The sequence below is a fragment of the Gopherus flavomarginatus genome, chromosome 14 (genome assembly GCF_025201925.1).
Source record: "Gopherus flavomarginatus isolate rGopFla2 chromosome 14, rGopFla2.mat.asm, whole genome shotgun sequence".
NCBI classification, from domain to species: Eukaryota; Metazoa; Chordata; order Testudines; family Testudinidae; genus Gopherus; species Gopherus flavomarginatus.
In genome coordinates, this window is record NC_066630.1 from 4,285,513 (window position 1) to 4,302,882 (window position 17,370).

The following is a 17,370-nucleotide window of genomic DNA, read 5'->3' on the forward strand; positions in this document are numbered from 1 at the left end:
GTTAAGGGCTCATCATTAAAATTGTACTGGACAACTGGTTTACATGTCATGTCCTCACCCAATGCAAGTGAAAAAGGACCAACGGAACTCTAAGACCAGGAGTCAGAAATAAAAGAGCAAACAGATTTCTGGGCTCTCGCTAGCAATGACATGACAAAAATGGGACACAGCTTCACACATGTTAAACTGCCCATAGGGTCCATTTTAAGAGTTCTCTACCCTGCCCACCTCTCAGCAAAACAAGGTCATTTAACGCGCAGACCAACAGTAATTACAGCTAGACGCATGGTAAGTCCCCTTCCTGCCCAGATCTTCATGCTGGTTTTGCTAACAGACAGGCTCATAGCTCTGTCAAGCTGCCAGAATGCCCTGACAAGCCTTCACTTTTTTTTAACCTCCCTTAGTTAATCTAGGGATTTTTTATACAAATGAAAATGAGTCACATAGTGCTGGCTGCAGCGTAGCACACTGAGGTTAGATGCAGTCTAATCTCCCCACACACAGCTCTTCCAATGGATTTCAATCCAGTTATGCATCTCCCTCACTGCTGTTCCAGCTCTGGCCTCCTCATTGTACAGATGCACCTCAGTCCCAACCCACAGCAGCCCCACCAGCTCTTCCGGCCAGGTGCCAGCATAGAGAACCACCTCAATCGTGATTTACAGGAGACAGAGTTAAGAAGTTTTCTTTGAGCTTGTCACCAGTAGTTTCATGAGCAGTGTAAGCAAGTATTTCCTGTGCTCATCAGGAACTCCGCTAGAACCCCTGGCATCTCCATGGTTACAGGAGAAACTAACCTGGTTTACTAGAGAGTCCTGTAACTCTATCATTCCTTCGCCTAGGACCAGCTTTCAAAGACTGGCCTCCTTGCTTTGCACCCACACATAAGTGGTTGTTGGGGTAATTCCTCTCACATACACACCTATTTACTTGAGTGAGCCTGCAAATCCCATGGTTATTGATCTACAGTAAGTGACGTGAATTGCACCTACAATGAGGGCACAAAAGGGAAGCCAGGTGAAGGGCACCCTGGCAATCAGGGGGTGGGAAAGAGGAGAAAGGTGTTGTGTGTAAGATGCACTCTGCCTGCTGCTCCAAACCTACATACAGATGTCTGGTCTACACGCTGCAAGTTCCTTAGGGCAAGGACAGTTACTTGTTTGGTCTGTAAAGTGCCACACATGGAATAATCAAAGAATCCTAGGAATGTAGGACTGGAAGGGACCACGAGAGGTCATCTCTCTAGTCTTCTGCACTGAGGCAAGACTAAGTATTAGCTAGACCATCCCTGACAGGTATTTGTCTAACTTAGTCTTCAAAAGCTCCAGTGACCACATAATAATAACACAGCACACAACAAAGAGACGAGAATAACTAATATCAGTGAGTCACTAGGAATAGCAAGAGTGTTTGCCTCTTTCTGGGTCTCTGTGGAAGGGGAGAAGTGTTTTCATAATTTTCACTGAGAGCAGGACCCAAAGAGCAACCTGATACCAGTGTCACACTGTTGTCATGATCTTTACCCAAAAGGGGCTTGTAATATATCACTGGAAAACTAATAACTCACTGATCATTAATATTCTTGCATGATTTATGCACGGTTAATCCACACAGAATTTTACTAAAACCTAAAATGTATTTTACACCAGGCAGATCAGGGCAAGTTGATAAACAGGGTATCTCCAGACAAGGAAAGCGGCCAGCACCTCAAATCAGGTATGTCCACATTCAATGGGCTATTCACTGGAATTGGAGGTTGCAGGAAGAGATTGTTGCATTGTAAAAATCATCAGCGAGGGAGGAGCTAATATGGAGCGTACACCAGACAGCATGGCATCTGCACCCAGCAAGGAAAAGGGAGAGAACCCCGAAGTAACCCTTCACCTGAGGAGACAAAGGACCCAAGCACTCCGAGCTCCGTGAAGAGTCCTGGCTAAAACACAGGTCAGCCATGCTGGAAGAAAGACTAGAGAGACAAACTTATTTGAACAAAGGACTCTAGTCTAAGGACACTAGTTAATTTAGATTGAAATCCTAGAAGGATTTCCTTACTTGTGTGTGTTTGTAACCATTTCTACCTTTATTCCTTACACCTGATACACCTCTACCTCGATATAATGCTGTCCTCGGGAGCCAAAAAATCTTACCGCATTACATCGAGCTTGCTTTGACCCTCCAGAGTGCGCAGCCCCCCCCCCCCCCCCGAGCACTGCTTTACAGCGTTATATCCAAATTCATGTTATATTGGGTCACGTTATATCAGGGTTGAGGTGTATCACTCAAACCTATGCCCTCTTATTCAGAAACATTCTTTACTATAAGCCAACTCCAGCTTTGACTGAAGTGGAGGGCTTGCCCATCTCAGTTACCTTACTAAGCTGCTATGTTCTCTCTCTTTAAAGGAGTGGCAAACTTGATACTATCGAGTTTTGTGAGCGCTATAGTGAGCGGGACTGAGCACTGCAGATATACAGCTCTGAGGAACTTGGGAATCAGGGTTCACTAATTATTACTGCTAGCCAAGATTTGGACTGATGGAGTTCTAACAATGTGCTGGCAGGGCAACAAGCTGATGTGTCAGGGAGCTGATACACCCAGCTTAGCAACAGCGAGGCTCCCACTTGCTGAGGCTGGGAGAGGTAACGCAGTGACTCAACTCTGGGTACCCTAGCAGATTGTCACAGAGAGGCAGATACAAGAGACAGAAGCAGACAACATGGCTGCATGCTACCTTTGTGTCACGTTCATCTCCTTGAGCGTGGATGGTGTAGGAAGGACTTTCCCTGCCCAAGCTCTCCGTGGCAATGCGCACTTCCACCCCTGGCAGCGGGGTCCCCACAGATCCTGGGAAAGGAAACAAGGGGGAATGAGAGAGAGTTGGGTGGTACATGGAAGAAAGGAACTGCTCTTCTGCAGCTGAGCTCTGGAGGGTGGCACTGTGCAGCCACAGAATAGGAGGCAGTGATCACCTGAGGTGAAGCAAACACACATCACACACATGCTTGCAAGACCTTCTGCTATGTTGTTCAGCCGTTCACTGACGGAGGCACTGTAGGAAATGCCTAGAAAAGCGAACATGTCTCCATGTCGGAGCAGGTCCCTTCCAGTCACTCTCTGAGGTCAGATCAAACGTTGGCACAGCTTTGCAGCTCAGTAATGAAGCTGTGTTTAAAAAAAAAAAGGGAAACAAGCATACCCATGAAGAGAGCACAGTGATTGTTACAGCTGCTCTCGGATTCTTACCACCTGGACTTGACAGGGAAGGCAAAGGCACAGTAAGAACTGCCTGGGATATTATCAGTTTTATTTGCATCAATACGCTGCGCATAAAACACGAAAGGAGAAAAGCAGAGTTCAAAACACATCATTACTCTTCAGGTTTCAGTCTGCAGAGCTGGGAAATTGGACAGTGTTAGGAACAACTGCCTATGGCCCAGTGACCAAGTGCCTCCAAAAACTGCAGCCACCAGGATCCTAACTATCCAGTTCACTAAATGTCCTTCTCGGCTAACCCTCAGGGCCTGGCTACACTGGAGAGTTACAGCGCTGGTGGTGGCTTTACAGCGCTGTAACTCACTCTCTGTCCACACTGGCAAGGCATATATAGCGCTGGCTGTACTCCACCTCAGCCTGGGGAATAACGACTATAGCGCTGCTCCTGCAGCGCTGGGGTGCCAGTGTAAACAGTGATTAATTTCAGTACGCTGTAACTGACCTCCGGAACATTCCCATAATGCTTTTTAAGTAAAGATAACACTCTTTGTTTTGTTATGAACTCGGGGCTCCCGGAGCCGCTTCTCTAAAAAACAAACACAGCTACTGTTTGCTCGAGCAGAGGCAGGCAGGGGGATTCCTTTGGAATGTCCACAGCTAGTGTTTGCTTGAGAAGAGAAGCAGCCCGGAGGGGGGGCAGGGGGGTCCGTTTTGGAGCAGCTGCTTATCTGGTCTGAAAGCTATTTGCATTTAGTGAATGAGAGAGGAGTGGGGGAAGGGGTCGAAACTCTTAAAATGATGGAAGGTTGGTGCTGTGTATCTTCCAGTCCTTAGAACTTGCAAGGCAGGGAGCTGACAGTGTCAGCTCCAAAAATCCACTCATTCTGTCTCCCCCACGCTCCCTGTCACACTCCACCCCACCCTCCTCTTTTGAAAAGCACGCTGCAGCCACTTGAACGCTGGGATAGCTGCCCACAATGCACCACTCCCGACACCGCTGCATATTCTGCAAGCGCTGTCAGCTGTCAGTGTGACCACACTGCAGCGCTTTCCCTACACAGCTGTACGAAGACAGCTGTAACTCCCAGCGCTCTACAGCTGCAAGTGTAGCCAAACCCTCAGAGGGAAACAAGGGCAGCTTTGCTTCAGAACTCTCTAACCCCAAGGCTGGCAAGCTCACTCAGTGGTGGCCTTGGTTCCAAGTGGCACAGCCCGCGGTTGTAGGTGCTGTTTGTAGTTACACAAAGGGCTTGACTGTGCATCTCACACACACGCGCTGGCAGAAGGCTGTCCTCGCTTCGATACTCTGTACCTTCGACGCCTGCGATTTATATGACAGTGAATGCTGAAGTCTAAAGCAGAGCGGGCGATGGAGGAGAGGTCAGCTGCGAGTGCTCTGTGGGAGGGGAGCACGCGACATGTCTGTGTAGAAATTCATGACATTACACTTCACTGAACATTTAACAGGATAAACAGTTCTACAGACACTAGCTAGGGAGCCAGAGTTTTAAAGGCACCCAACTGATGCTTTATAAAGCTGCCCCTAGAGTTCCAGTCCAATGCTCAATGTCAACATTAGCAAATTCCACGCCAAGATTTCCAGCTAACAAGGCTGCTTTTCCGGGCTGGCAGAGAGAGGGGACAGCAGTGGTGAGGAGTTATTAGTCTGAATATCTGGGAAACTGGCAGTGGAAATTGATTATTTTTCTAAGCCAGGTTCAGCGGCAAGCAGCTTCATGTGCCAAGAGAGAAGAGTTCCATACAGAAAACATCAGTGAACAAACAGAATAGGATTATTTCACCAGAAGGCAACTAATCTAAGCAAGTGATCCTGAACCCTGATCCAATACACAGCCACCGACTCCCCAGGGCGAGTCAGATGAAAGCAAACAGAACATGGAGGGCATTCCATGGGTGATCGCAGCACATAGCAGGTGGTGTTACCAGGGCACCAGGCTGACAAGGGCAGTAATTCCCTTGAAACGCTTGGCCTGGTGTATTTCACTGTGGTTAGGAAATACAATTAGATGCAAAAATGATCCAGAATGAGAGACACGTTTGCTGGGAATTGGGTTGACATCCCTGACAACTAATCAGCTGGCTCCAGCATTCTAAAATGGTATTTAGAGTTCAGAGGCAGGGGGGACTGGAGCACAGGGCAGGGAGCCAGGCTCTCTAATTTTAATCAGAAGCTCTGACAATGTCTCTCTCTGGAGCCCTGGGTAAAACATTTCATCCCTTTGTGCTGCACTTTATTCAATTGCCTTACCTGGGGAATGGGGATAGTTATTTTCACCTCTGGGAATAAAAATGCTGCAACGCTTACCTAACGCTCACCTTCCCCTTTTCTCCCCTAATGTTCATCCCCATTGCTACCACCAGTGCAAGCTTCACTGGTGGAAGTGAGGATGGCAGTAGAAAGGGAAGCAAGTCATCTGCAGCCACCAGCATGGCAACAATACAGTCCAAGTGCTGCTGTTACGTCAAACGATATTAGAACTGGAATTCCACACTGCAGCAAACAGTTGGCGGGTAGGAACACTTCTATCTGAGGGGTCATTTTCTGACTCCCTCCATTATTGTCTGTAATTCTGGCATTTGGGTCCAAGGGGCTTCTTCCTCACTATTGATCTTCTCTTTCTGTTTGAACCTCCAGTGATCTTGTATTTTTGACATCACAATCCTGTGTTTGTCACATCAGACAGTTGCCATGGACACAGATATGTGTCTAAATTTATGACTTCCCTGCAGGATCAACTAAGAGCAGATGGGCTATGAGGGAGAGAGATTTTATTGCAACAAAACTACCCTAACAATTAGCAAATCCGGCAAGTAACGAACAGAAAACTACATGGCAGGTAAGGGATGGGTTCCTGTTGCAAGTGGGATACAGGTTTAAATCTTTCTCACAATATAAGGTCATATACATCCAATTATTATTAGACTGGCAACTACAGGCCAGTAAGCCTCACTTCAGTACTGGGAAAATTGGTTGAACCTACCATAAAGAACAAAATTGTCAGACACAGAGATGAACATAATTTGTTGGGAAATAGTCGACATGTTTTTTGTAAAGGGAAATCATGCCTCACCAATCTACTAGAACCCTTTGAGGAGGTCAACAAGCATATGGACAAGGGGGAATCCAATGGATATAGTGTATTTAGATTTTCAGAAAGCCTTTGAGAAGGTCCCTCACTAAAGGCTCTTATGTAAATTAAGTTGTCATGGGATAAGAGGGAAGGTTCTCTCATGGACTGGTAACTGGTTAAAAGATAAGCAACAAAAGGTAGGAATAAACTGTCAGTTTTCAGAATGGAGAGAGGTGAATAGAGGTGTCCCCCAGGGATCTGTACTGGGACCAGTCCTATTTAACATAAACGATCTGGAAAAGGGGGTAAACGGTGAGGTGGCAAAATTTGCAGATGATACAAAACTACTCAAGATAGTTAAGTCCCAGGCAGACTGCAAAGAGCTACAAAAGGATCTCACAAAAGTGGGTGACTGGGCAACAAAATGGCAGATGAAATTCAACGTTGATAAATGCAAAGTAATGCACATTGGAAAACATAATCCCAGCTAGCCATATAAAATGAAGGGGTCTAACTTAGCTGTTACCACTCAAGAAAGAGATCTTGGAGTCACTGTGGATAGTTCTCTGAAATCATCCACTCAATGTGCAGCAGCAGTCAAAAAAGCGAACAGAATGTTGGGAATCATTAAGAAAGGGATAGATAATGAGACAGAAAATATCATATTGCCTCTATATAAATCCACGGTATGCTCACACCTTGAATACTGCGTGCAGATGTGGTTGCCCCATTTCAAAAAAGATATATTGGAATTGGAAAATGTTCAGAAAAGGGCAACAAAAATTATTAGGGGTATAGAATGACTTCCGTATGAGGGGAGATTAATAACACTGGGACTTTTCAGCTTGGAAAAGAAGCAACTAAGGGGGGATATGATAGAAGTCTATAAAATCACGAGTGGCATAGAGACAGTGTTATTTACTCCTTCTCATAATACAAGAACAAGGGGCCACCAAATGAAATTAATAGGTAGCAGGTTTAAAACAAACACAAGAAAGTATTTTTTCACACAATGCACTGTCAGCCTCTGGAACTCCTTGCCAGAGGGTGTTGTGAAGGCCAATACTATGACTGGATTCAAAAGGGAGCTAGATAGATTCATGGAGGATAGGTCCATCAATGGCTATTAGCTAGGATGGGCAGGAATGGTGTCCTTAGCCTCTGTTTGCCAGAAGCTAGGATTGGGTGACAGGGCATGGATCACTTGATGATAACCTGTTCTGTTCATTCCCTTATGGGGGCACCTGCCATTGGCCACTGTCAGAGGATAGGATACTGGGCTTGATGGACTTTTGGTCTGACGCAGTACGGCCGTTCTTATGTGTGGTTTGAACTGTTTTCATAACAGCCCCAAAAGGGCTGCCAGGCTGAGGAAACGTAATCCATCTCATCCAGTCAGAGTCCATGGATTACACCAGAATACAAAAAGAGACTGATTGACCTAAGCACTTATCCCATTCCATTGGAGATGGTGCTGTCTACTGGTATTAACATATTTTGAACAGGCAGACTTCTCCTAGTGAATTTTGGGAGCACTCAAGGTCATGTCATAAGTCACTGAAAATGTGGCAAACACCAGAAAAGCCGGACACATTGAGCATGTTGGGGTACGCCCTGAGTACTTGGGACAACATTTTCAAAAACACTTCCATGACTTCGGAGCCTATGTCCCACTACCTGTTTCTTCCTCCCCTTCTTGGGGAGAAAAATAAGGGGTCTTTAAACCAAGGAGAAAAAGGCAGAACAAGAACCAATAGCTGGAAGCTAAAGTCACATAAATTATAATTAGAAATTTTTAGCGGTGAGAGTGATAAATCATTGGCACAAACTAACAAGGAAAGCGATAGATTCTCCATCTCTTAAGATCTTCAGATCAAGATTGGATGGCTTTCCGGAAGATATACTTTAGCCAAACAAGTTACTGGGCTCAATACAGGTGTAACTGGGTGAAATGTAATGGCCTGTGATATACAGGAGGTCAAACTTGATGATCGAATGGTCTCTTCTTGATTTACTCTCTATGCATCTGTGAATTTTGAGTACTTAGGGAAAGTCTCATTGGCTTTCTTAAAATGGAACTTTGACGCTAAAGTCCCTGAATCCTGTGGCACCTTATAGACTAACAGACATTTTGGAGCATGAGCTTCACAGACGAAAGCTCATGCTCCAAAACGTCTTAGTCTATAAGGTGCCACAGGATTCTTTGCTGCTTTTACAGATCCAGACTAACACGGCTACCCTTCTGATACTAAAGTCCCTGAGACACTTTTAAAAATTACACCCGTAGCGACTATCCTTCTCCCCCTATTCCTTACATCATCAACTGCAATGATGGTGTTTGCGTTGAGGACACTTCACCAGTAGGAACTGGTCCGAGATGCAACTCATTCCACACAGGCCCCCACACAGCCATCAGAGGGTAATGACTTTGTGCCATTATTGCTCTGGATTTGAACTGGTGACCCTAGTGGTGAAAGGCTCCTACAATCAATTCCAAGAAGCTAGTCCCACTGTGATTTTAATATTGATTTTTCCAACTCTAATTAAAAAAGGAACAAAGGATTGCTGTCTTCCCATACAAGGCTGTGTACAATTCACAATCACGGCATGTGCTCCCAGCCTTGTTTTCATTTGGGTGGTTGTGGAGAGTTCTCTGAAAATATCCACTCAATATGCAGCAGCAGTTAAAAAAATCAAACAGAATGTTGGAAATCATTAAGAAAGGGCTAGATAATAAGATAGAAAATATCATGTTGCCTCTATATAAATCTGTGGTACACCCACATCTTGAATACTGTGTGCAGATGTGGTCGCCCCATCTCAAAAAAGATATACTGGAATTGGAAAATGTTCAGAAAAGGGCAACAAAAATGATTAGGGATATGGAACCGCTTCCGTATGAGGAGAGATTAATAAAACTGGGACTTTTCAGCTTGGAAAACAGACAACTAAGAAGGGATATGATCAAGGTCTATAAAATCATGGCTGGTGTTGAGAAAATAAATAAGCAAGTATTATTTACTCCTTCTCATAACATGCAAACTAGGGGTCACCAAATGGAATTAATAGGAAGCAGGTTTTAAACAAACAAAAGGAAGTATTTTTTCACACAAAGCACAGTCAACCTGTGGAACTCCTTGCCAGAGGATGTTGTGAAGGCCAGGATTATAACAGGGTTCAAAAAAGAACTAAATAAGTTCATGGAGGACAGGTCCATCAATGGCTAGTAGCCGGGATGGGCAGGGACCCCCTCACCTAGCCTTTTATTACTAAAAGTGGGGAAAGGGCGACAGGGGATGGATCACTTGATGATTCTCTGTTCTGTTCATTCCCTCTGGGGCACCTGGCACTGGCCACTGTCTGTAGACAGTATACTGGGCTAGATGGACCTTTGGTCTGACCCAGTATGGCCATTCTTATGTTGTCTTCCTTGATCACAGCAGTGATTTCATATTGGGAGGAGAAGGAGGTTTCTGCTTACATTACAATAATAAATAGCTCAATCAATTTATTTCCTATACAGTTAAAATAAAATTAATGTGTAAAACAAGCCCCTAGTAGCATGGAAGCTGGTTTATCACACTCCATCCAAAAAGTGTCTATTTGGTGTTAAGCAAAAATGATAAACCTTTGAAAATGGTCCATACATTCTGGAAAATGCGGACAATGTGAATAGCATCTACATGAACACAAAATTATAATTAAAGTCTTCATGCAAAGACAATGACTTGAGCTTCTCAGACCCAAGTGGCATTTTAAAATAAAGATCAGACGGATTCTGATCTCACAGCCGTGTAAATCAGGAATAACTCCATTTGAGTCAGGGGAGACCAGAATTCGATTACAAGAAGATGGGAGTAAAAACCAGCATTGGCTTCCTTTTAGTACCGGGTCAGAAGTCAGGACTAGAACTGGGGAGAAACCCCTGCACCTTCCCCCTCAACACCTTCCAATTCATCCGCTCATGCATGTTAAGAAATGCTGGCAACATGCCCACACAGTGTCAGCTCAGTCAGCATCAGACAGGCTGCAGTCAGAAAGGAGAGTGACCCTATTATTCTTTCACCAGTTCTCCTCTGTTTAAAGAAGTTGTCAGCTCTTCCCAGATAAATTTAATTGGCCTTGTGGTCTACGTCCTTCAGTATCTGGGGACCTTGCTGCTGGTATGTGTGGTGGCGTCCTGGGAGAATTGAAACAGGCCAACGATAAGGCACTCAGCGATCTCACTGTCAACAATACATGGAGTCCCTGCTGTAGGAGCTATTAGCCGCCTCTGATCTAAACCTCCAATTAAAGTGGTGATTAGGCCCAGTGAGGCATTCTCTGGCCATGAATTATTCATTTCCCTTCACAGTAACAGCACCAGGGGGATTAGAATGAGAGCTGGTGAAAACAGAGGCATTTTAAACAGGGTTTTAACCATATACAAGCAAACATTTATCTTTCGAATCTTTCATCTTTTCTCCTTTGGAAAATACAGGCTCCCCTCACTTCCCCTGCACCTTCAGAGCTATGCTTCGGCTGGCGAACGAACCCTCCCTTGAGGCCAGGCTGTCAGGGATGTTCCAGGTGGCATGGCAGAGTTCCCAAGAGAGTGGCTTTTAGAGCTCTCGACCCCTCAGACACCAACTATATCAAGAAGGGAGGCTGGGGGTCAGGTCACGTCTCAGGCAGGAGCTTATGGAAACTGCAAATAATGAAGCATTTTGCTCTTGCTATTGCTCCTGCTCTAAATCTAACAGGAATTGGACTTCCTTGTGCGTCTGCATGTGTGTAGAGGGCGGGGGAAGGGTTACTTTTAACACAGATATCTCAGTATGGTCAAATGGACTGTGGGCTTTTCAGAGGAGCACAGATCTGCCACTCACCGAGTCAAAACATCTCGGGTTGTGGCTTTTTAACACTTCCCCACTGCCCTCATATGTGCTGTGTTGGGAGGTGACTTCAGCTCTCAATATGGTTAGAGAGCCCATGGACGTGGTGGCCAAAATGCTGGTGAGCTGCCAATTCCTTGCTTACGCTAGCTCTGCCACCCTCACTGCCACCGGTGGGACAGACATGGTGGTTGTGACAGAGAGAAATGCCAGGGAAGAAAAGGCAAGGATAAGCAAGGCAAGGCTCCAAAGGCTGCTGTCCTGGAATCTCTTCAATTTTCAGAGGAGTTTGCCACTTGATTTCTCCTATTTAGCAGAGTGATACATTGCTAATTTTTTCATAAAGATAGTAATAGCATCAGACAGCAGTACACTGAGGGCTGTCAACCTCTGTCTAGCTTTTGTCCCATATAATGCTTTTGCTCATCTAAACCCTTTTTTAATAGGTTCACACATGCAGTTTCTTTGGGAGTCTGCTCTGCAGATCCATTACCCTCTGTATAAGGAAGTTTCCCTGAATGGCTGGTGCTTTCTGAATTTTTTATCCTTTGGAACAGTTATTATAACCCGAGTCTCTTGATCCTCCTGGCTGCTCTGTTCTGTACCTTTCCCAGTCTTTCAATCTTCTCCCTGTAATATGATACTCTGATAGTGTCAGACCCACCATGCCTGGTCTCTGCAGCCTGTTGTGCAGTACCAGTGTGATCTCCTCCATTCAAACCTTACTAGCATAACAAGCACTTGGATATATTACACAGCATCCGTTCCTAATCCATTGTTGTCTCTATTGTTTCTAGGTCTCACTGAATCCAGTGTTTCTCCTTTTTAGGACTGGCTGGCCCTCCCCGCTCTGTGTTCTCTAAAGTTTTGCCCACCTTGCAGCACCCCCCCTTCCAGAGGTCAATGGTGAGCGTGAACAGGTGTGAGCTCAGCACTAATCCATGCAGAACTCCCCCTTTTAATACCCCTTTGCCATAGGAACTGTCCCAATTTACCCCCATTTGTCACCAAGCCATTAACCTATTTATCCTGTTGAAAATTTCACCCCCAATATTGTACTGTATCTGGATACCCTTAGACATTAGCCTCTAACAGGATACTGGATAAAAAGCCTTTTCAAAACCCAAGTAAATTAGCTCTCCGCTTCACCCATCTGCTTTTCAATTGACAGTTCCTGAAATAAATTAATCAAACCTGTTTATCAGAATCTCCTTTTTGTAAATCCAGACCAAGTATCTCTAAGTAACCCATACCTGTCCAAGTCATCCCTTACTCTTTCCTCTACAGTATTTTCCAACACAGAGGTTAGACTGACAGGTCTGTAGTTGTCTATTTCTACCCCTGATCCCTTTATATAAGGAGATGTGTGTGTGCACGCGTGTGATATCTGTTACTAGGACTTCTCCAGGCCTTGGCTATTGTCTCTGCTGGGGGTACTCTCATTACGCCCATAGGGTCAGTTTATTCTAGAGTGTCAGCAATCCAATCACAGAGACTCTGTCTCCAGTTCTAATTATTCTCTTTTGCCTGTTCCGGTGTCACCCTCACTTTCACTTCTTTTTCACTTTTATCCCTTGGAAAACTTCTCTCTCATTCTGGTGGTTACTCTCCCTTTTCCTACTGAATACGAAGGCAATGAACTCATCTCTCTCTCTGTACCATCTTAAGGTATGTCTACACTATAAACTTAAGTCGACCTATGTCCACCACAGTAATTGCTGCAGCGGTTCATGTCCACACTACCCTCCTTCTGTCGGTGGTGCACGACCGCAGTGGGAGCACTTTCACTGACTGAAAAGGGGCAGTGGGAGGAGGTGAGGGGGGCTGAGAGCCCAGGCTCTCAGCTCTGCACGCAGCTCCTTACGGGGAGCTCTTTGCCCAGAGTCTGGCTGGTTACTGGACTCCCAGTGGGGAGCCCGGAAAGCTCCCTGCATGGAGCAGTGAAATTGACAAGAATGAAAGCCAACAGCTGATGTAAGTAACCCACTAGACACTTCCTCCCCCTAGCTACACTGATATAAGCCCTATGCCTGTCATGGAGATGGAGTTATGATGTTGGTGTTGGTAGGGCACTTACATCGACAGGAGCAAGGCTGTAGTGTGTTGTAGAGGGGTTGCCACCTGCTCCTGCCCTGAAGGGCTTAAAGCAGCCCTGGGAGAGGGCTGTGGTAGGGGAAAACCTGGGCTGATTGGGCAAGTAGCCACAGCTGGGCCACGCTCCAATCAGGCTGCGGCTGGCCCTATAAAGAGATTGTGGGCCGGGAGCACAGGCAGTCTCTCTAGGCGCAGAGAGAGAAGGGCCTGGCTGCCTGGGACTCGAGTAAGGTACTGGAGTAGAGCAGTGTTGGGAAATAGGGCAAGAAAGCCAGAGAGCTCCCACCTGGAAAACCCTCAGGCTGCAGGCCTAGCCAAAGGCCTGAAAAGGTACTGGGGTTGCAGAGGTGCAGCCCCGGGGTAGGTGGAGGCAGCAGGTTCAAACCCCCCTTGCCAATGATGAGTGATAGGACTATAGTCTGCTCCAGAGTGCGGGGACTAGATGAGGACTGGCAGTGAACACTGAGGCAAGGTGGGGACAGAGGGTGGGAATTCCCTTGGGAGGGGAGCCCAGAGAGTGGGGATACTGCCAGGGGGCAGCACCCAAGGGAGAGGGGCACTGGGGTCTGGGAGGGACATGGGGCCAGCGACAGCAGGACATTGACCTGCAGAGGGTGCTCCAACGGCTGGAACACTAATTCCCCAGGAGACCAGCAGGGGGCACTGTATCGCTACATGCATACACTTACATAGTCACATCAACCTAAGCAGCCTTACACTGATCAAACTTAGCAGTGCAGACTAAGCCTTAGTGTTTATGCTGTGCCCATCATTGTGGCATCACAAAATTACAAAGTGTGCCCATGACAAAACAACTCTCATACTTGCTCTGTCTTCTAGACAGCATGAACGAGATTTGGTGTAGGAGGGGGGATGATGTCTGAGTGTGTTACTGAGGGACAGCAAGATTGGAGAAGTGCATTTGCATTTTGTTCTGATCCAGAGTGATTTCCAGGTTCATCAGCCAGAGTCTGAGAAAGCTCCATCTCCTATACGTACAAGGGTCCCTCCCAGGGGACAGTTTTGCTCCAGTGGAATTGAGCTGTTGTGGGGAGTCATGACGATGCCTGGCAAGGTGTTCAGTCCCCTCAGGTAACTTGGGTGCCATGGACAACTTTGAAGATAGAAAACAAGGCCCTGCAATTGAGACAGTACTCCCCGGGGAGTCCGTGCTGAGAAGCGGAGCCCTGGAGTGATGTGTTCTTGGTGGCCTGCACTGCTCAGCAGATGGGAGGCTGTGTGCTGACCCAAGCTTCCCTCTCTCACCAGCTGAAGTTGGTCCCTCCCCCACCCACTCTGTCTCTCTAATAACCTGGCTATGACATGGCCACCGCTCTGCATACAACAATGGATGACAGTGAATTTTACTTTTATTGATTTGGCAGTTTAGCTCAGTCTCCCTCTTAGGTACTGAAAACTACAACAGTAACAAGAAAGTCAAAGAGGAAGCATCACAAAGATGCAAAAGCTGCGTGGAGCAAAGGCAGAAGGAGAAAGATTTACCAGAAAGCAAATTTTGGCTGTGTATGGGCTGGTTAAGTACAGCTGGCCACATTCATGACCCTCCATAGGCACCAAGGCCATTCAGAAGGAGGTCAGCTGGGCTAACTGTCCTTCGAGTGAATGCAATGGCATTCTAAGCCCCTCGGCTACACTGTGAAGGCTCAGTCACTTATCTGCCCAGAAAGGGGCGGACCTGGTTTAGTGATATAGTTATGCCTCAAATTCATGCTCACAGGTGAGAAATGGTTCCTTTTCTCGATGACAGCGCATTCTCAAACCAGGACCAATCAGACCTGACTTGTAGAGTCAGAACAGCCTCAGAGAGGAAACGCAGCAAGACAACCCTTGTCTACAAGAAGCTGCTTGTGCTGAACCTTATACATTTAAGCAACAGTGCTGGAGGGACAGATCAGAACTACTTCCAGCAGCAGCCTCCCATGAGGTGACCTCGAAAATTGTCTCCAAGCTCCGTATGTTCACAGAACCGGAGGTATTCGGTTGTAAAGGAGCAATACACCTGCACTAAAATAAGAGTGAACAGACATCCTATCTCAAGTACCCAGCCTTGTGCACTTTGCTAGCTGGGGGGAAATCTAACTGAGAGACTAGACCTGGATACAACTCCCAAGGTATCACTGACTGGGGGACAGGCCCCTCCCTGTAACTTGCCGCAGAAGTGGGGGCGTTGGACCAATCCACCTTTTCCATTGAAGACTTCAGGTTGTGACTGCTCCTCTTTGAATTGAAACAAAAAGGAGCGAGCATTGTTAAAAATCAGAGAATCTGCAATAGATCATTCTTAATAAATAAATTCCACCTTGATGCAGCGTGCCTCTCCCCTCACCAGGAAGAGGTGGAGGAAGGTCATATGATGCCCTTAGAACGAAGGGTGGATAGGCCCTTCAGTTAAAAGGAAAGCATGTTCAGAGAGCCCTCCATCACTGAATGCAAAGCATACACCTCACCAATCTCTCCAGCAGGCCTGATTCTCAGCTGAACACTAGGCTTCCCGTTTGCTCATGTATTACAGGTTAATCTTTCATGGAGAAGGTCAACGTGCCAGCCCTTCTCTTGAGAAGGCAGGAAAGCTATTAGCCAAGAGCTGAAGCAAAAGGCAAGACACAGAGGGCTCTGTCCTTTTGCTGTGCTGCAGGGCGGAAGCACAAAGCCTTTGGGATTAAGGAAGTGCTGTGCCAGAGGAGGCAGATCTAGACTCAACCTAGCCAGCAGTGTCACTTCTGTGGAGGCAAGCGTGTGAAGCACAGAAACAAACCGGCAGGAGGGTCTATGCTGAAACTTGGTTTGGCTGCTTCCAGCAGCTCTAAGAGGAACTGGAAAATCCCTGCAGACAGACAGGGGCTGACCCCTCTTTCTTAGACACCATTCGGCAACTGCTCTACAGCACGTGCCTTGTGGACTAGAAAGAGAGGCTCTTACTAAGATTTACCCTCTTTCTTTACCACACAAGTGCATTTACCTTTATCACTGGAAAGTCCTAAAATAGCTGGTAAAAACGTGTTACCAGGAACCCTTCAGTAAAAATGTTCTGCCACAGCTGAGTGAAGTCAGGACTGAGTTGCAGATGTTTTTATTTCTTTATGACAAAGAGAGGCTATGATGCACATTGCAGCTTTCCACACACAGCTCCACCAGTGCATCCTCCCTGACAGTACAGTGGCTACTCCCATGGTTCTACCCAGACACCTTAATCACTACTGGCAGCACCCCCCACCCTAACCCCACATGCCCAACGATGCCCATGCCCCTCAGTTCTGACAGGCAGCATCTCCCATTCCAACTCTGGGTCCCTACACAGCCAGAGGTGACCGGGGGGGGGGGAGGGGGGAGCACAGAGGGTTACATGCCCCACTGCGAGTGTTGAAAGCACTGTCCATTTCATGCTGCACCCTACCCCAGGCACATTTCCAGCTTGCATGGCCCCTCTCCCTGGTAGCCGGGCCAGAGTGGGGAGTGGAGACAGTAGGATGGAGCCACTTCTTGTGCCAGGTGAGGGTGGCCACTCCAGGTCACTGCCTCTGTGCAGCACAGCAACTGCCTGCAAGAGCCTGGCTGGGGTGGCAAGAGTGGCCCGCGCAGAAGGTTACTCTGCTGGGGCAGGGAGAGCGCAGCAGCCCTGGACCTGGCACAGGGCCACTAGGGAAGACATCAGGAACAGGTTCCCTGTGCTGAGTTAAGGGCATTGCCTGCACCCCTCCCTCTGTTGAAGTGTCTGCGAGGGCCAGGAAACTCCAGGGAGAAACTTTATTGCTGTGAGTTCCCTGCCCAGGGACAGGGGCTGGCCCATGGGCACGTGTGCCCCACTCCTGCAGCCCCAGGAGCCAGCGGGATTGTTTGTCCTGGGCTAAGGAGGTGGGGCTGGAAGGTTCCTTCACCTGGAGTTGATGCATAGGGCCCCCTTGAACCTTTACATTGGGCGTCCCTATTAACAACAATTATGGATCCCCACAGTTCTGCAAATGCCCCTGAATCCTGACCAGCAGCACCCCCCTCATCCTACTCCTTGACCCCTCCTTCCCCTACAGCTTTGCCAATGCCCCCAATCCTGACCAGCAGCTTCCCGCCTAATCCAGTCC

The 17,370-nt window shown here is 47.1% G+C and overlaps 1 protein-coding gene and 1 long non-coding RNA gene across 6 annotated transcripts in view; one reads left to right on the forward strand and one right to left on the reverse strand.

Moving 5' to 3' along the window:
• ACSF3 (acyl-CoA synthetase family member 3) overlaps positions 1 to 17,370 on the reverse strand; it is a 117,184-nt gene that overhangs the window by 70,040 nt on the left and 29,774 nt on the right. For all 5 annotated transcript variants that reach the window (XM_050922657.1, XM_050922659.1, XM_050922656.1 and 2 more), the window contains one exon: positions 2,732 to 2,844. In XM_050922657.1, coding sequence (XP_050778614.1) covers positions 2,732 to 2,844 — 113 coding nt within the window. The remainder of the gene's footprint in view (positions 1 to 2,731; positions 2,845 to 17,370) is intronic.
• LOC127034143 (uncharacterized) overlaps positions 1 to 17,370 on the forward strand; it is a 150,270-nt gene that overhangs the window by 68,976 nt on the left and 63,924 nt on the right. The window lies entirely within an intron of this gene.